This window comes from Bos mutus, chromosome 11 (genome assembly GCF_027580195.1).
Source record: "Bos mutus isolate GX-2022 chromosome 11, NWIPB_WYAK_1.1, whole genome shotgun sequence".
NCBI classification, from domain to species: domain Eukaryota; kingdom Metazoa; phylum Chordata; class Mammalia; order Artiodactyla; family Bovidae; genus Bos; species Bos mutus.
Window position 1 is genome coordinate 3,159,042 of NC_091627.1, and position 18,880 is coordinate 3,177,921.

Here is an 18,880-nt window from a genome sequence, read left to right on the forward strand (position 1 = left end):
TCAGTGGGCCCCCATGGGACCGCCACCACCCCAGGGCTCCAAGGGCACCGGGCCCCCCGCACCCAGAGGCTTGGTCTCCCGGGGTACGTACAGGAGCCTTCCCGTGAGCTGGTGGCCTTTCTCAGCCCCGCATCCCCGAGAGCCCTGGCGAGCACCCTCGTGGCAGGGAGGCCTCGTGCTTACCCGGAAGCAGGACACAGGAAGGGCAGGCGGGGGGCCCGAGTGCAGCTCCAGGGCCCCCCCAGCCAGGCCCTCCCCTGACCTGAGCTCCCCTGCCCGCCCCCCACCTCCTGGGCACCTGAGGGCCTTGCTCGCCCCTGGACACAGGGCGGTGGTGGGTTTGGGCAGCACTGGGGAGGGAGGGGACCTGGCTCTGCGCCTGGGGCTGCTTCCCAGGGGAGGGGTGGGGGCCGAGGAGCGGGAGGGGTGAGGCGAGGAGGGGCCGGCCGGGAGCCAGGGCCCACCCGTGCCCACCGACCCAGGGGCGACCCTGGTCACAGTGGGAGGGCCTGGGTGGACAGGCTCACTTCCCTAGGAAGGTGCCTGGTTGAGCGGTCCCAGGGAAAGACCCTCCCCACAGGGTGGCCGTGCCTTCATGCCCGGGACTGCCCCTGGCAGGTGACTTCCACTCGGCTGTTGGGCGCAGGAGTGCCGCGGCCCAGCCTGGCGCAGCTCCATCAGGGACAGGAGCAGCGGAGAGTGGCTTTCCAAAGGCAACACTAACACTCGGAGGGGCGAGAACGGGCCCCCGCTGCCCCCTCCTGACCATCTGGCTGCAGGAAAGGAGGGGCCACCAGGCCCCTCACGGGGTGCCGGGGCCCCTTCACAGGAGATGGCGACCGCCAGGAAAAAGTTCAGGGCACACAGAGGCAATGTCAGGAGCGGCTGGGGGAGGGCTTCAACGCTGGCGAAGGGCAGACTCAGGGCTGAGGGCAGGGCAGGCCCGGCTCACCTCCTGGGAGATCTCCAGGTGCTTCTTGGCAAAGGTCAGGGCCTGGGCCGGGCTCCCCATGGATACGTAGGCGTTCCCCAGGCTCCAGCATGCCCGGCCCTCGCCCACTCTGCCAGGGAGGGAAACTGAGTCCATGTCTGCCCACCAGGCCCGCCAGCCTGCCCACTCAGGCCCACCGTCCTGAGCCCCCAGCCTCCAGGTGGTCAGGGTCCCCACCTTGGGAGGTGGTGAAGGATGGGGAGGGTGGGTGGTCCAGGTGTGGCCTTGACCACCCCCTGGTGGCCGGTGAGGCTCTCACCCTGGTGGCAGCAGTGACTTCATTCCCTTGGCTCAATCGTGTCCGATTCTCGACCCCATGGACTGTAACCTAACATGCTCCTCCATCCATGTGATTTTCCAGGCAAGAATACTGGAGTAGATTGCCATTTCCTTCTCCAGAGATCTTCCCAACCCAGGGATTGAACCCGGTCTCCCTCATTGTAGGCAGACGCTTTACCATCTGAGCCACCAGGAAAGTCCTTGTTAATTTTTAAATTGAGGTAAAAGTAATATAACCTCAACCCCCGTAAAGTGCACGATTCAGTGGCTCCACGTACATTCACAACCTACAGCCCTTGCCTCAGACTACCTCCAAGACATCGTCACCCAAAAGTAAAACCACAGCCCCTTGTGAAGCCTCCTGGCAGGGCAGCTTTTTGGAAGACCCTTCCTCTCCTCCAGCCACGAGGGGCTCTGGCCTGTGGACTCTGAGCTTTCTTGCTGTAGCCACTACCCCCCAGACCTGCACGCACGGCTGTGAGCTTAGGGGTCTTGTCAGTCAGTCTGTGTCTCCGCAAAGACTGACGTGCACACAGATGTGGAAAGAGGGAGGCTGGAGGGGGGCGGGTATTGTTCAAGGGGGCAGCGAGCTGCGGACTGGGGCCCAGCCAGCCCAGCACCCAGGGGTCTCCCCACTCCCTCCCGGTGGGCAGCGCGGCTGACCTATGGAAGAAGACTGAGCCCCGGGGGGTCTCCTGGTGGTCAGAGGCAGAGCGGGGCTCAGACCCAGACCAGCGAGCCAACAGGCTGCTGTGGTCAGCCTGGGGCCCGAGGGGGCGGTCGGAGCCCTCCGTGGGCCTGCGCCGCCTGCGTCCCCGCTGCACACCTGTCAGCCAGCTCCTGGGCGATGAGCAGGTGCCGGAGGTGGTACTCCGCTGCACGCTCGTAGTCCTGCAGCAGCGTGTACGTGTTGCCCAGGCTGTAGCAGGCCTGCGCCTCCACCGCCTGGTCCTTGAGCTGCCGGGACAGCTGCAGCGTCTTCCTGGGGGGGTGGGGCAGCAGGAGTCACCCAGGAACGGAGGGGGGTTCAGGATTCCCCTCCGTCAGGGGCCGGGGCATTGCTCGCGCTCCCCAAGCCCCCTTCCAAGGGGTAGACAGGGGTGGGGGATGCGGATCCAGCCCCAGGACCCCACGAGGGCATCTCTCTGCCCCGCTGTGGGGTAACACAGCACTGCCCCCTCAACCCACGGCCCCGGGGAGGCCGGGCGGGCAGGCCTTGTGGGGGGCGCCTCCCTGGCCTGGTGTCCACGCGCCCTCGCCTGTGCCCTCCCCGGCCCACCCGCTCCCCAGCCGGGCAGTGGCAGCTGCCTACTTGTAGTACTCAGCGGCCACGTCAAAGCGCCCCAGAAAGATATGCGCGTTGCCCAGGTTGCTGTAGGCTCTCCTCTCTGCCGCTTTGTCTCCAAATTCCTTAGCGATGGCCAGGCGCTGAGGACGCAGATGCAAGGCCTGGGGTGGTCACGGGGCAGCCCGGCACCCGCCGCCGGTGGCAGGGCTGCACACCCGCCCGGCACAGCCAGCCCGACGTCCACGTGCCCAGGGGGCAGCCCAGGAGCCCCGGCACCCAGCCCAGGGAGAGCAAGGAGCTGGGGGCAGCCCCGCCACCCTGCCCAGGAGCCCCGGTACCCAGCCCAGGCGGAGCCAGGGGCTGGGGGCAGCCTGCCGCCCTGCTCACCTCCTTGGGCAAGCCATGGCCTCTGGGAAGCTGCCCAGCAAGGGGCTGGGGGCAGCCCGCCGCCCCGCTCACCTTGTGGAAGGCCATGGCCTCTGGGAAGCTGCCCAGTGAGGGGCTGGAGGCAGCCCGCCGCCCCGCTCACCTCCTTGTGGAAGGCCGTGGCTTCTGCGAAGCTGCCCAGCAGGTAGTGGGTGTTCCCCAGGTTGCCATAGGCCCTGCCCTGGGCCGCCCGGTCACCCAGCTCCTTCACCAGGGACAGGTTCCTCCTGGAGGCCCAGTGCGTGTGAGCCGTATCCCTGCCAGCAACACCCCGCTGCCCGCCCAGGCCAAAGGATGCTGAGCCCGTGGCCCCCAGGGGTGATGCCCCCTAATGGGGGCAGCTCAGTGCTGAGCTCAAGGACTCGTTTTCGGGCGCCGAGGCCCGTCAGGCCGAAGCCAGGGGTGGGTGCTGTGGGGAGGGGGGCCGCCCGGGGCCCCGCCCGCTCTGCTCACTCATAGAACTCGGAAGCCCGGCGCAGTGTCTCGCGGACGGCAGGCGGCAGGTGCCCCGGGTCCTGTGCGGCAGTCCAGGACAGCTGCTTGCCCTTGGCATGGTACACATTGCCAATGTTGTACAGAGCCCTCGCCTCCCCGACCTGGGGGTGACACCGAGACTGGGGCTGCCTCCAAAGCTGCAGTCCCAAGGAGCCGGGCACCCAGACCCTGCACGCACACAGCTGGTGTTCCCACGGCCTGATTTGTGGTCCCCCCTGCCCCTGGGGCTACGAGTGCAAGGGCATCACCTTGTCCAGACACTAAGGTAGGGGTCACGAGGAGGGGTCTGTCCCTCCCGGGTCACCCCTCTGATACTCCAACTAAGGGCTCCGGCTCTGCCACCTCCAAGGGGGCCCAGGCCGAGTCGGTGACCTCTCTGCGGTGGAGCCCTCCCACAGCAGTGATGTCATCCATACAGAGGAAGGGACGCTGACCCCACAAGGTCACCGGAGGACACTGAGCAGCCGTCAGGGGCCCAGCAGAGCCTCTCTGCCCAGGCTTCCTCCCAGAGCCACTTCCACCCCCGCTGCCCCCTGGCCCAGCAGTGACAAGCACTGTCGGTGGACTCAGCGGAGAGGTCGGTGAGAGGGGAGCGGACGTGGAAGACGGGGGCCCGGGACTCAGCCCCACGGCCTCTGCGTGAGCCAGAAGCACCCTTGTTTCTGAACAGGGACCGTCCCCCGTCTTCCTCCCAGCTAGGGCGCCCGGGACCCTGGGTGGTGTCCTCTGGGGCCCAGTCCCAGCCGGGGCGCCTGGCCAGCGCTGCCTGCCCACCTTGTCCCCCTGCTCCTGGGCGATGTCCAGGTGCCGCTGGCAGCAGACGACAGCCTCGTCAAAGCGGCCCAGCACCTTGAGCGTGTTGCCCAGGTTCCCACTGGCCTTGGCCTCCCCCATGCGGTCACCAATGGTCCTGGGGGGCAGAATGGAGTGAGGGGCTGAACCGAGGACTGAGCCCAGCGTAGACCTGCGTGAGGGCCTCGGAGGACCGGGGTGACCCCTGCAGTCCCTGGGATGGTGCTGGGCAGGGGTTCCGTGGCGGGCGGGCCAAGCCCAGGATGGACCCTCCACCAGGCCAGGTCTCGGTGAGGCCCTGGTAAAACCCGGTTTCAAGGCCGGGAACACCGGGAGCCTCGCGATGGGAATTCACCCTGTGGCAGCTCTGTTGGCGCACACGACCTCGGCTGGCTGGTCCCGAGAGCAGGGCTCAGGGCTGGAGGCGGAGGCCTGTGGCCAAGGTGCTCGGAACCGAGAAGCCCAGCCCCCGCCTAGGAGGTCTGGGGGCTGGGGTGGGGGGTGGACAGGGAGGGTCAGCAGGCGGCGGGGCGGGGCGGGGGGAAGCTCTAGAAGCCAGAGGAGAATGGAGCCCCTGGGAAAGGGGGGCGTGTGGGAGGGCGGGGTGGGGCCGGGGCCTGAAATGGGCGGGGCCGGCAAGGGGGCGGGCCCCCAGGGGCAGGCCACTCGAACAAGGCGGGTGGGGGTGGGGCCGGGGCCTGAATGGGCGGGGCCGGCAAGGGGGCGGGCCCCTAAGGGCAGGCCACTCGCACGGGGAGGGCGGGGGCCTGAATGGGCGGGGCCGAAAAGGGGGCGGGCCCCACGCGGGAGGGAATGGGGGCGGGGCCGGGGGCTGAATGGACGGGGGCGGCAAGGGGCGGGCCCCGAGGGTCGAGCCACTCGCGCGGCGGGTGGGGACGCCGGCTCACCGGGCCAGCAGCAGGTCGTGCTTGTGGTACTCCAGCGCTCGCGCGTACTCTTTCAGGTAGAAGTAGGCGTTGCCCAGCTGGCTGTAGATGGCACTCAGCGTCTTCAGGTCTTCGGTGCCCACCTGCACGGCGGCCTCAAAGAAGGCCACGCCTGCCTTGAAGTCGCCCGCCTTGCACAGCCGCTCACCCTCCAGGGCCAGCTCTAGGCACGAGGCCTCCATCCTGGTCAGAGAGGACGGGTCAGGGGTCCCAGCGGGCCCCTTAACGCCATCAGGCCGGGGCCCTGGCTCCTCCTCGCCACGACGGGGCCCCCCGGACGGCTGGGGCCCGGCTCCCTTTGGATGAACGCGCAGAGGCAGCTCTGGGTGGGGAGGCGAGCCCACCCCCAGGCCGGCACGCTGTGTGGCTCGCGGTGCCAGAGCCTCACTGCCCTTCCCCACCCGCCCCATCCCCAAGCCCGGGCCCCAGACTGCCGGGAGAAGGCATGAGTGCAGCTGCAGCCGCCCCTGCAACCGGAGGACACGGCCTCCATCCCGACTCCTGGCCGCTGGGCGGGGGGGCTGCCCCTGGGCCGGGTGCCACCCGCCACCCTCCAGAGGGGCACAGCGGCTTGGGGCGGGCCCTGATGCCCGCTGAGGACGGGAGGCTCACGGGGTCATGAGATGGTCGGGGCCACATCAGTGGGAGCTGATCCCAGCCCCTTCCCTGTCCTGCGTCCTAGAGTGGGGCCCAATCTCCAAGCTCTCGGAGGGAACTAGGCTGTCCCTGTGCCAGCCTCCTAACCTCTGGAGGCAAGGCTGCATCTGAGCCGATGTCCTGTCCTGGGGCCAGAGGGGGATGGGGGGGTGGCAGGCACAGAAGGAGTCTTGGTGGGGGGCCTGAACAGAGGGTGGGGACTCCTGCCGCCCCACCCCGCTGAGACAGCCCGCAAAAGTGCGCCCCGGAAAGGTGGGAGACAGCTCAAGAACCTGTCCCCGTCCCCTTACTCCCACCGCCTTTGCGTGTCGCCAGAGCTTGTGGAAGAGTAACTTAAAGTGTGCTCGCCAAACAGCCCGCTGCACCCCCGAGCTCATCCCTGCCTCATTAGGACTGAGCAACGACCAGGAGTTACCGGGGGAGCCAACGTTATTTCCCTAAGAAACAGGCAACATTTTCTAGGCCAGTGCTTCTCAACCGCCCTATCCAAACACCTCTCTGAGACAGATCACAGCGCCCATTCGCGCTGCCCCTGGGTCGTCGAGAAAACCAGGTGACGCCTTGAGAACAGGCTGGGACACAGCTGCGAACCCCCCGAGAAGCCGAGCCCTGTGCCCTGCACCCCACAGGCTCAAGGCGTTCCCCGGGCGGCCCCCCACATCGGGGTCACTGATCCTCCCCTCCCGGAGGGTGCAGGGCCCACGCCTGGGGACCCCAGCCTCTCCGAGACTCAAGCAGAGCCCTGCAGCCTCTGAGAGCTGGAGGTCAGGGACCCGGCCTTGAGACCCGGCTGTCAGACTCGTCAGCGTGTCCCGCTGACAACACGCCCGCCTCACCGAGCGCCCTGCCCTCCAGACGCCACATCACTGCCCACGGGCAGCGGCACCCCCACAGCCAGGGCCATGCATGGGGCTCCTTAATTAAGGCCTGCTCATCCCTGCCCAGCTGCTCGCCACACAGCCAACTGCCCTCTCCTTCCCGGGGACTCAGGGTCTAAAACGTGGGCGTTTCCAGAGCCCCGCGGGCACTGGCCCCAATCTGATCACAGGAGCCGCCCCCTCCCTGCCCAGACATGTGGCAGCAGTGGCTCAGAGCAGAGGTTTCTGGTGCGGGCAGGACCCTGGGCCTAGGCGTCAAGGGCGCAGGGGTGCAATGCCAGGGTGTGTGGCCGTCTCTGGGAGCGCCAATGGGGGGAGGCCTCCCCCTGGGGAGGCGCCAGGCAGGGGGTCCTGGGAGCCCCGCCCCCACCCCTGCAGGTGCCCGCCTGCCGCACCTCTTCCCCCGAAGGTCTCGCATCTTCTGCACGTACAGCCACAGCTCCAGGCCCACGGGCAGCAGCAGCGGGCGCGGGCGTGGGGCACCGTACACCACCTTGCACACAGCCTTCTCGGCCAAGCTCAGGGCAGCGGGCGGGCCCTCCGGGGCAGCAGCCGGCATGCTGGGAGCTCCGGGCCTCCTCCCCGGCCGGCTGCGGGGTCCCCTGCCCGCCCCCCACCCTGGCCCCAGGGCAGCCGGCTCCCACGGACCCCCCAGGTCTCTGGCAGGTTCTCCGCGGCCTCCCAGGGCCTGTGGCGGATCAGAGGATCAAGGGCGGCTCAGAGCTGGGATCAGCACCGTCAGCAGGGCGGGCGGGCGGGAGCCCCGAGGGAGCTTGTCCACACGCTCCCCTCAGGGGCTGGCACACAGCCGGGGGGGTGCACAGCACCAGCGCTCCCCACCCCCAGACTCTTACTGCCCCCCAGCCCTGTGGCCGGTTCGGGGCCAGAATCCGGCCACACAGCACAAAGGAGCCTGGAGCACCTGGTTGGTTTGTGGGAGCACCGAGGACCCAGTGCGGGTGGCCCCCACCCCTGCCCCCAGAGCTGGGATGGGCAGGGTCTTCACTTGGCCTCACTTCGTCCTCCTGGACCCCTGCCATGTCCGCCCCCGCGCCCAGCCTGGCCTGCGGCAGGGTCAACGGGGGCACAGGGTCCAGGTCACCCTGTTAGTCCCCCGAGCCTCCGGGACGCTGCTGGGTGACCAGCACCTGACCGTCGAGTGAGCTCCAGGCCTCGAGTGTCCCCGGGTGCAGGGCCGGGAGGAGCCCGGGGCTGGGACTTGAGATGAGCAGACACCCTCCAGCCACCCCAGAACCTTTCCTGAAAGCTGCCGGCCCCTGGGCCGCCTTGGCAGCGCGCTCCCAGTTCCTCCAGCGCCGTGGCTGATAAGGAGGCTGGAGAGACCCTCTCTGGGCAAAGGGCAGAGCCTCTGGAGGAGCAGCGGTGGTGGGGGGCGCTCAGTGCCGAGGCCCAGCCCCAGGGCTCGGTTGGGCAGAGCAGCGGGGAGAAGCCCGAGGCCCCTCGGGGCACCGCAGTGGCCTACCCCTGCTGGGCGCTCTGTCCCCCCCACCATGGGCAGGCCCTCCTGCCAGGTCGCTCGCCCATCTCAATCATGGGCCTCGGCCGGGGAGGAGGCCTAGTGAGGCTGCAGCAGGGAACCCGGGACAGGGAGGGAGAGGCTGGGTTCAGGGGCAGTGAGACCCAGGCTGGGCCCTGACCCCCAAGACCACCTGTGTCTGAGCAGAGACAGGATGCGGGGGTGGCGGTGGGAGGCCTGGGGCAAAGCCGCCCGGGATACTGACCCAGGCCAGCATCAGCTCACCAGGGTCGGCAGATGCTGCTGCTCTGGCCGGGGCAGGGGGTGTCTGGGAGGGCGCTGGGCGGGTAGATCAAGGGTGCGAGGATGAGGACCGAGGCCAGCCGCAACCCGGTCTGCACCGGACCCTGCTTCTCAGGGGGTCCAGGACAGGGCACCCTCCTCCTGGCCCTGAGGCCTCTGTCAACCCCCGGGACGGCTCAGCTGAGGGGCAGGACAGGGCCTGGACCATGTCTTCCTTGCCCAGCTCCTGCCGATAAGCTGAACCCCCAAACTCTGCACCTTCATGTCAACCCCAGGCCCTTCCTCCGCCTCCTGGGGTAGCAGCCCCCCAACACCCACACCGCAGGCCATCCTCTCCCCTCCCCCACGAGACCGCCCACCCTGGCCAGGCCCACTTCCTGGCTCAGTGAAGAAGGCTCTGGAAGTCTGTCTCCCCACACCACCTCCGCAGGCCTGGAGGTATCTGTGGGAGCCATGTCTGCTGCGGAGGCACGGGAGCTGTGGAGCCCCGAGGCCACCGTTCAGTATCGGCCTGCCGAGCCGGCCTGCCTGTCCCTGTCCACTGCCCAGGACGCCTAACTGCAAGACGGCAGGGCCTCCAGCAGGCCTGTCCACCCAGAGGCTGCTGGGGCACGAGACGGGGGCTCCCTGGGGCCCTGGGCCAGACTGGCCAGGGCTTTCAGGGCCCGGAACTGCGGTCTTAGTTCCCCCTTCGCAAGCCTCACCCCTCAAACCCAGAGAGGGGCAGCCCATACACCTGGGATTTGCCACATGGGCTAAACAGGTCCCTAACTGCTAACCGACAGTCCCCCACAGCCTGGGGAGAGACCGGGCCCCCAGCCTCAGAGGCCTCAGGGACCACGCTGCCTGCCCCAGCCGGGCCACATCCACCTGTGAGATCCGCTCTCCAGCACCAGTGTGGCCCAGAACATCTCTCCTTCAAAGTGGCTGACCAGGGTCAGCCTTCCCAGCAGCCAGACCACAGTGGCCAGGAGGCAGGGAACCGTCTGCCAAGCTCCCGCCACCTGCCCACTGGCTTACCAGTTAATGAAGTGCTTATTGACCGCCCAGCGGCCAACCTTGCTGTTCCGGCCACCACGTCACCCCCGATACCTCTCCCACCCGTCCTCGGCGTCCGAGAGTAGCCGTCAGCCCTGGCCCCTACTGCCCTGCCCTCTGCCCACACAGGCCCCCATCCACCTGTCTCCCCAGACGGCCCAGTGTCCCCTGGGGGCCATCGCAGAGGCTCACCAGGCGGGGGCTGGGTCCCCATCGACCCCTCTCTGATAAAGGCAATCATTCCTGTCCAAGGCCGTCACCCACATTCTGGGTGCCTGGGCAGCCGCCCCAGGGCCCCCGCTCACCCCATCCTGCCATCCCCAGAGCGAAGCCACACTGACTCCCCTTCAGTCTTGGGGGTGATCTCAGAACAGCAGGGACAGGCGGCCTGGTGGGGGCAGGAATCACTGAAGGGGAGAGGCGTGTCTGTCACGAGCTTCAGAAAGCAAGCGCCTGAGGATCGCACGTCCAGGGAGCCCAGTGGCATGGCATCCCCTTCCGGGAGCCTGCTGATGGGGGCACCTCTAATGAGCCCCCTACCCCACTCTCCCCTCCCAGCCCCCACCAGGAGCACTCAGCTGCTGGCCTCACAGAAGGCAAGAGTTCAGAAGAGGACAGCCCACGGCTCCCCACTTTGGGGGCTTCTTGGCTACCCGCCCATTCTCCCCGGGCCCTCCGCCCCACACCTCTGCCCTGGGGAAACAGGCCCAGGGGCAGTGCACCAGGGTTCTCAGTATTAATCGCTCCTGTGAGACCCCACCCACTTCTGCCTACCTGACCTGGTCCCCTCTCCAGGGCCCCCTCGGGACATGGTGGGCTTGTGGACACATTCACGCTCAGGCTCCTCTCAGTGCCAGTTCAAAGCCCAAATCCAGGACCCACTTTGTAAGAACCGAACTCATCTCCCCAGGTAGGAACATTGGTGTGGGAAGGGGAGCCACCAGGCTGCAGGGGCAGTGGGGGGGAACAAGGCAGAGGAGACCCGACCTGGTCCCAGGGAGCCCCCCACACGCTGGGGTTTCTGGGACAGCCACCCATGGAGTGCTCAGACACAATGGCTCCTGTCCGTGGGGCATCCACGTGCCCAGCTGCAGGCAGCCCTGTGCTCCCACACCACAGCGGGGCTCCCTGGACATTCAGGCTCCGAAGGGACAGCTTTCTGGCGGCCTCTGGAAGCCGGTTCCGAGCAGAAAGAACCCTGCGCACACCCAGCCACGCTCAGGTCCGACCCCCATCCGCATGGGCCTCCTCACAGGCCCTGAAAGCAGGCTCCTGGCCATGAGCTCGGACTCTCTGCCAGGTCTGCCCCCCCAACCTCCACCCAGGGCTCAGCCTGCAAGGAGTCCAGGCGGGACCCGGGGGCCTCTCGCGTGTTCGCTTTGCGCTCTGCTGCCCTGCCCACAGACGGCTCCCCCAGGCCACTGGTCCTTGTCCCTGTACCCACCCACACCCCAGGCTCCCGGGTCAAGCCTAGGGGGAGGCTAGCACAATGTGGACCGCATGCTCCGCCCGCGGGGTCTCCCAAGGCTAAAGCGCCCGGGCCCCCTCCACCCACAGCTCCCCTGCACACACATGCACAGCCAGATCACCGCCTGTCATTCTTCCAGAACGTGGCCTCCACCGTGGGCAGACGTGGCCCGTAGAGCCCCCCATTCCCATGGGGGCAGGGGGTAGGGGGGTTTGCCATGCAAGAGTCCTCAAGGACAGGCCTCCGGGGTCAGCTGTCAGTAAACCCACTGGCAAGCTCCTCCCCCTGCGTGGGGCCCAGGAGTCAGGCCAGGGGCTCAGCGCTCCATTCCGAGACCACACAATGGGGGCTGTGTCTCCAGCCAGCAGCACAGACCAGACAGAGGTGGGAGGGGCCGCCAGGGCCTCATTCCACAGGTCGGGGTGGGGAGGGGTGACGGAGGGGCAGGGGGGGCACCCAGCGGAGGTTTGCGGCTGGGCTGGAGAATCCGTGTAGGCCACACTAGGCCCCTTGAAGAATCAGAAGCCCCCCAGGTCTTAAGGATGGCTGGGGGAACTGGATGAGGTCACTCCAAGGCAGGGGCCTGTCCAGACCATGAGGAGCCAGGCCTGCCTCTGGGATCCACAGCCAGGAAGCAGGCCCTGCCCAGCACTCGTGCCGGCCCCGCTCTGCCGGACACCTGCACATGAAGGCAAGCCCTGAGAGACCTGTGCCCTCCCCACCCCAGGTCAGGCCCAGGGCGTCAACTTGTAGCACACCCTTGACCAGCAGGGAGTCATGAAGCAGGCACGCGGCCCAGGGGCAGAGCCACCCCGTCATCCCTGATGGGCGCAGGGCGCAGGGCCCGGGCCGCTGGCATCACCCGGGAACCCGCCCCAGGCAGGCACCTTTTCAGGCAGGCACACACCCACCCAGCTGCCTGGCTCTGTAACCCCAGCCCAGCTGCAATCTGCTGAAGCAGGGGCACCTGGTGGGTGGGGGGTGACCGGCCCCACCCGTGACACACCCGTGGTCCCCTCCCCACAAGTCCTGTGGCAGTGGGAAGGAGGTGCCAGGCTGGGGAGAGAAGTCCTGGCAGCCCCCCACCACACACCTGCTGTCCTAGAGGCCAGATGCTGGCAGGGCAGGGCTGGAGTAGGGGCCCCTTTCCCAGCCCTGGACACTGTGGTGAGAGGGGCCCATCTTGCCCACCCCCTAGCCGCCCCTCCCTCGCCGGTTTCCAGGGGGTGGGCTGTGGCAGGCCCAGCGCCCCCAGCCTCGGACTCCCCTTCCTCCGCCCTGGGGCACCCTGAGCCCCCGACACCCTCCTTCGGCACCCCGCGTCCCCCCACCCCCGCCGGCCCACTGGGAGGGGCGTCCCCGCCACGTTGCGCGCCAGCCGCCGCCGCCGCCTTTGTTCCGGGCCGGCCGCTCCCGCCTCCTGCGTCGGCGGCCCCCGCCGCCCGGTCCCCGCGCGTCCCCGCCGCTCGCCCAGCCCACCTGGAGTAGAGGCGCCGGGCCGGGCCGGGCAGCTCGTCGGCGGCGGGAGGCGCCGGGCCCGCCATGGGGTCGGGGGAGCCGAGGGCCGCGGGCCGCGCACCCCACGCTCGCGCCGGCCCCCCGCGCCCGTCCGCGGGCCGCGGGCCGCTGTCCACCGCCCGCCCGTAGTCCGTCCGTCTGTCCGTCCGCGCGGGCGGGAGGCGCCGAGGAAGTGATGCGCGCGACGCCGCCCCTCCCGCCGTGGCCGTGATGTCACCGCCGCCCGCGGGGGAGGGGGCGCGGGCCGAGCCGCCGGTCCCTCCTCTGTTCGCGCGGGTGGGGGAGGGGAGACAGCGCCGGGGGTGGGGGCCCCCCGCGGGGCGGGGGCGGGGCAGAGCCTTGGGGGTTCCTCTGGCACCGGCCTGGAGGGTGCGCCCCCAACGACCCCCTCCACGGTGAGTGCGGGGGAGGGGCTGGCCGTCAGCCTGGCTGCGGGGGCTTCTGGGGCCTGGGAGGCCCCTTCTGCCACCCGGTTGGAGGCCCTCCTGCCTTTGTTTGGCAGGTGACCCCTCCTCCCTTCGGTGGTCCTCTGTCTTTCCTCTGGACCAGCCCCAAGGTGCCTCGGCCACTTCTCCAAATGGGCAGTGGGTGCAGGGCACCCCGGGGGTGCCCTCCGCACACTTTGGCGAGGCCATCCCCCACGTGAATTGGGGCACGTGGGAGTGTGGAGCAGCCTCAGGCAGGGCCTGAGTGTGTGTGTGTGTGTGTGTGTGTGTGTGTGTGTGTGTGTGTTGGGGTCAGCTGGCCTGGGAAGGCAAAGATTCTGCAAGCCTGCCCACCACTCTGCATTTCTCACTTCTGAGACCTTGGTTGGCAGCCTCCCCACACCCAGCCTTGGTCTTCTCCGCTGTCTGTGAAAACCGAGGAAGGCTGCAAGGAGAGTGGCTGGCTGCCCACCCACCTGAGCCCAGCGTCCCAGCACCGGGCCGCCTCCTCTCCTGGGGATTCCTGGGGCCCCTGACGGGTGACGTGGCCTCGCCTCCACCCCCGGGTTCTGACTGCTCTGGGGTGGGGGTGGTCTCACAGGTTCTGTCCTAGACCCTTCTCAATCTCCGCCCTCCCAGTGCAGTCAGAGAACTCCAATCCTGGAAAAGTTGCTGTGACCCAACGGGACAGGGACGAGTCTGGGGACGGGAAATGGGCTGCTTTCCCCTGGGGGCACACTGGCCCCTTCCCGGAGCACTGCCCTAAGGTCAGGAAGATGCCAGCCAGCCAGGCCGCTCCAGCCAGACCTTCCGCTTCAGCCAGGACCCTCGGCAGAGTGCAGCCCACAGGACCCTGGCTTCAGGCAAAGGCAGCGTAAATAAACACGAGATTAAAAAAGGGCTCTTGGCCCCGAGCTGGTCTGTTTTTCCTGCGGAAGAGGCAGCGAAGATGAGAACCATCTGTGCCCAGAGCGCAGCGGCCGGCGGCTCAGCCCACGCACCCTCCCCTGGTGACCACAGGAGCTGGGCAGGGCCTTGTTCTCAGGCCTGGCTGCGGCCCCCAGCTGGCCCCTACGGAGTGCAGGGTGCTGAGGGCAGCTCCCCAGGCCTGCCTCCTTGGGGCACCCCTGGGCTGGCGTCAGAGGACGAGGGCCCCCTTCCTGTGCCAGGCCTGCGCTCAGTGTCCCCAGGAGGCCACCGCTCTGGCTCCCTACGGTCACCTGGGTGTGCAGCCAACTGCCGTGTGTCAGGAAGGCTGCCCTCATGGTGATGTGCTGTGGGGGCAGATGGGGGTGGTCCCTGCAGAAGGGTGGGGTGGGTATCTTCTCTCTTCCTTCCTGGGAAGGGGGAGACCCGTGGGAAGCTGGAGTCCCTGGGCTGGAAGGGTCTTCTATCAGAGCTTCCCCAGGGGAGCTAGGACCATCTTGGGGGTGCTGGGCAACAGGCCAGGCTCAAGCTGGCCTGAATCAGGCCCTGCCCACCCCAACCCTGCTGGGTGCCTGGCACAAGTTGCTTTCCCTGTCTTGAGTTTCCATTCTGCCCCTCAGGGTTCAGCGGCCCTATGCCGCTGGGGTCGGGAAGGATCGTGGGGCCAGACAGTGATGGTCACGGTGCTGGGCGGCAGTCAGAGCTCAGGGTGCCTACCGTTGGGACTGTGCTTCTTCCCCTCTGGGCCCCTGCAGGCAGTCCTTGGCACACGGCACGGAGGTGTGTCTTCTCCCGTCCAGGGACCCGACCGACTCTCGTGGAGAGGACCCAGGAGGAGGGTGGAGTGTGGACGGGCAGCACGTGGCCACCCAGGTGTGAAACTAAGTGTGCCTCAACTCCACGGAGAGCAGGGGGCTGCCGGGAGTCAGGTCTCGGGGAGGAGGGGTCCTGGGGGCAGCAGACCTGGCTCACTACCCTCCCATCCGTTCCGCTCACCCTCAGGGCTGCTCCTCCTTCCCCCCGGCCTCCCAGGGGGTTGGGGAGGCAGAGACCTGCTACCTGCACACACCTGCGCTCTGCATGTCCTGTCGTGTAAATTCTCCCCTGTGACGCTCGGAGTGCCCGCCCTGGCAGAGTGTTCCGACAGGAGGCCGTGAGCACACCCCCTCCATCCATTCCCGAAGGAGTGTAGGGAAGAAAAACAGTTTCCCACCTGGATCCTCCTTCCAGCCCCAGTTAACAGGTGGCAGCAAGACGATGCCGTGGGTGGCGCAGGCAGCGATGCTGGATCTTGTCCCCAGACGCACCACCGCTCTCGAGCCGCGCCCCCCTCCCACCGCACTCAGAGTACCAACCCTGCTGCTGGCGGCTGTCAGCAGCGCCGCCTCCGCCGGGGGGCAACTGCCGCGTGCCTGTCCACCAACACTCAGCCCTCCCTGGCATCCGCTTCATCAGCACGCCCTTCCCCTTGGTGAGCAGACCGGACACTGATGCCCTAGGTCACCAAGCTGGGTCTCAGGGGAACTGAGGTCAAGCCCGGTTTCCTAACTGACCCCTTCCTGGGCCTGTCCCCGAGACAGGCCAGCAGGGAAGTGATGCTGGACAGTTGCAGGGGTCTGGCTGAGCCTTTGGGGGTGGAGAGGCCTTGGGCCTCTGGAGAGAGGAGGGCACTCAAGGCCGACATGGGCCTCAGGTGAAGACCAGGCTGGGAGAAGGTGGTCAGGCTGCCCGGGGCCATCCCTGCACAAAGAACCAGCTCCGAGGCTCAGGCAGGACATGCGAGCTCTGAGACAGCCCCCACCCCCAGGTGTTTGCTGGGGCGGGAGGCAAGCTGAGGATGACCTGGTGGCCGGCGGGACAGCTCCCAGTCCCTGCCTCCTCCCACCCCCCCATGCCCCCCTTCCCCACTAGACTGCTCCTGCAGGGCCCAGGGGGGCCTGGGTCACCCCCAGGTACCACCAGCAGAGATGCCCAATCTGGGACCCGAGGCAAAAGGTAAACGGGGAGAGGGGAGAGACCCAAACACACAAATGCACGCACACACATGCGTGCACATATGTGCTTAGATAAAAAGAACACACATTTTTACCATCATTTCCAATAATCTCATAACCCTGAGAAAGAACTCGCTCTACTGCACAGCTCTGGGGTACATGCCATCCATTGCCCCGAGGCCCCCAAGACACCACCCGCCGCCACTTCCTCTCCTTGAGGCCTCGATGTCCCTGGAGTGGGAGCTCTGGGTGGGCAGTGGGTTTTTGCAAGAAGCCCGGAAGGAAACGGTCTGCCCACCCCAAGGTCCTGAGGGCCTCACGGGGAGAGGACACGCCCAGGAAATAGCTGGAGGTGTGCTCGGAGCCGCACGCCACCGCGTCATCCAGTGACACCCGGCCACACGGCATTCCTGGGCCACCGGCTGGCAGCTTTGTCACCGGGTTTGTGGCCCCGGGCCCTGTGGGGAGGAGGCAGGTGCCCATGGGGCAGGCCCGTGCTCACCTGTCCAGAGCGGGCTCACCCCTGGCTGATGGGACCGAAGCTCCCGCCCCCTGCCAGTCTGTGCCCCCAGGCCTGGCAGACACTGTGAGTGCTGGAGAGAGATGGAGGGAGAGAAAGAGAGGGAGAAACAGAGACAGAGAGAGACATAGGGAGAGACGGAGAGACAGAGAGTCAGGGAAAGAGATGGAGACGGAGAGAGGGGAGTGTATTTGGGCTCCAGGTTCTTCAGGTGGCTCCAAGCCCCCCAGGCCTTGGGTGTGGGGTGGGAGGGGATATCTTTTATCATCAGCCTAAGTGTGTTAGTTGGTCAGTCATATCTGACCCTTTGCAACCCCATGGACTGTAGCCTCTGTCCCTGGAATTCTCGAGGCAAGAATACTGGAGTGGGTTGCCATTTCCTTCTCCTGAGAATCTTCCAAACACAGGGATCGAACCTGGGTCTCCCACATTGCAGGCAGATTCTTTACCATCTGAGCCACCAGGGAAGCCCACCCACATCTTCGTAAACCAAACAGAATTAGGAAGTCAAATCCACTGCTTCAAATAAATGCTCGGAAGCCCCCAGGGGAACAGAAAGTGCGGTGGGTTTCTTCTGTTGGTGGGGTTCTACGCCCACCGGCATCTCTCCATTCCAGCAGCGTGACGGTGGGTGGTGGCCCGAGACCCTCTGGGGAGGGGAAGCCAGGCCAGGCTGGGTTTAACAGCCCAGATGCCTGGGTTCACTTTGGACCCGGGCCCACCTCTCTAACCCTTACCTCCCACACTGGGACAGTGACGGAGGCCCAGTCAGCGCTGGGTAAACACAACCTTATGGGCCGTGGCCTCTGTGTAGTCTCCTAGGGCTGTGATGACAAATGACCACAGCTGGGTGGCTTCAAGTGGCAGAAATTGTTCTCTCAGCTCTGGAAGCCGGAAGAATTTGGGTGCTGGTGGGGTCCCGCTCTGTGTGAAGGGTCCAGCAGGGGTCCTCCCTGCCGCTTCCAGCTCCTGGAGCTCCAGGTGTCCCTTGGCTTGTGGCCGAGTCCCTCCCCTCGCTGCCTCCATCCTCACGTGTCACCCCGCTTCCCCCTGTGTCTGTGCTCTCTGTCTTTCCTCCTGAAAGGACTTGCATGGGATTTAGGATCTTAATTTCACCTGCAAGGGCCCTTTCTCCCAAACGAGGTCACGCTTACCACTGTAGGTGGGTGTCTCTTTGGGGACCACCCTTTACCCCACTGCACTCACATCTCAGAATTGCACTTACAAGGCTTGCCCACAACGTGGGTCATGTAACACATGTAGTTCTGTAGTTTTCTGCTCTCAGTTAACATTATGTTGTGAGCATCATGGGGACATCATAGATACGGTCAGAGGTGGAGGCTGAGTGACATTCACCCTGCGGCTGTGTCACTGTCGCGTAACCAGGTCCTTACCCGTGGACACAGGCCGGGCAGGGTGCCTGTGTGCTCCAGGTGGGCAGGGACCTGCCGCGATCGCTGCAGCTCCTGGTGCGGGGCTGACGCTCAGGTGGTCACTGATGGAGAAGAGGCTTCTCTGTGCTGGGACCCCTCCCAGCTACAGCGCAGGGTGAGCGTGGGGCTTGGGACGCAGCAGGGCTGCTCATGAGCTGGGCCCCAGCCCTCCTCTGGGCCTCTCTCTTCTCCCTCAGATGGGAGCCCGGTGAATGAGGTCTTGCTGGGAAGCCCGTGGCACAGCCCTGGAGCACGGCAACAAGAGTCTCGTATATGGGGCCCATGGGCGAGGGTTTGCCGGCCCCTCTGAGACAGCAAATCCTTAAAAAGACAAAAAATGTCTTCAAGAGATGGGAATACCAAACCACCTTACCTGCTTCCTGAGAAACCTGTATGCAGGTTAGGGAGCAACAGCTAAAGCCGGACATGGAACGACGGACTGGCTCCAAATTGGGAGCACAACAAGGCTGTGTATTGTCACCCTGCTTATTTAACTTATATGCAGAGTACATCATGCGAAATGCTGGGCTAGATGAAGCACAAGCTGAAATCAAGATTGCTGGGAGAAATATCAGTAACATCAGATATGCAAATGATACCACTCTAATGGAAAAAGCGAAGAGGAACTAAAGAGCCTCTTGATGAAAATGAAAGAGGAGAGTGAAAATGTTGGCTTAAAATTCAACATTCAAAAAACTAAGATCATGGCATCTGGTCCCATCACTTTATGGCAAATAGATGGGGCAAAAATGGAAACAGTGACAGACTTTATTTTCTTAGGTTCTAAAATCACTGTGGACGGTGACTGCCGCCATGAAATTAAAAGATGTTTTCTCCTTGGACGGAAAGCTATGACAAATCTAGACAGTGTATTAAAAAACAGAGACATCACTTTGCTGACACAGGTCCATATAGTCAAAACTATGGTTTTTCTAGTAGTGTATGGATGTGAGACATTAAAAAAGGCTGAGCACTGAAGAATTAATGCTTTTCAACTGTGGTGTTGGAGAAGACTCTTGAGAGT

The 18,880-nt window shown here is 65.9% G+C and overlaps 1 protein-coding gene across 3 annotated transcripts in view; it reads right to left on the reverse strand.

Moving 5' to 3' along the window:
- The window catches only part of GPSM1 (G protein signaling modulator 1), a 29,397-nt gene extending 16,648 nt beyond the window's left edge, over positions 1 to 12,749 (reverse strand). The window contains exons 1-8 of one of the 3 annotated variants that reach the window (XM_070378745.1): positions 12,519 to 12,651; positions 5,180 to 5,401; positions 4,254 to 4,389; positions 3,438 to 3,529; positions 3,088 to 3,211; positions 2,583 to 2,698; positions 2,097 to 2,252; positions 953 to 1,061 (exon numbers count right to left, since the gene is read on the reverse strand). In XM_070378745.1, coding sequence (XP_070234846.1) covers positions 953 to 1,061; positions 2,097 to 2,252; positions 2,583 to 2,698; positions 3,088 to 3,211; positions 3,438 to 3,529; positions 4,254 to 4,389; positions 5,180 to 5,401; positions 12,519 to 12,583 — 1,020 coding nt within the window. In that variant the 5' untranslated portion in view covers positions 12,584 to 12,651. Of the gene's footprint in view, positions 1 to 952; positions 1,062 to 2,096; positions 2,253 to 2,582; positions 2,699 to 3,087; positions 3,212 to 3,437; positions 3,581 to 4,253; positions 4,390 to 5,179; positions 5,402 to 12,518 lie in introns of all 3 variants that reach the window. The other 2 variants (XM_070378744.1, XM_070378746.1) reach the window with 2 other exon arrangements.
- Positions 12,750 to 18,880: the final 6,131 nt, after the last annotated feature.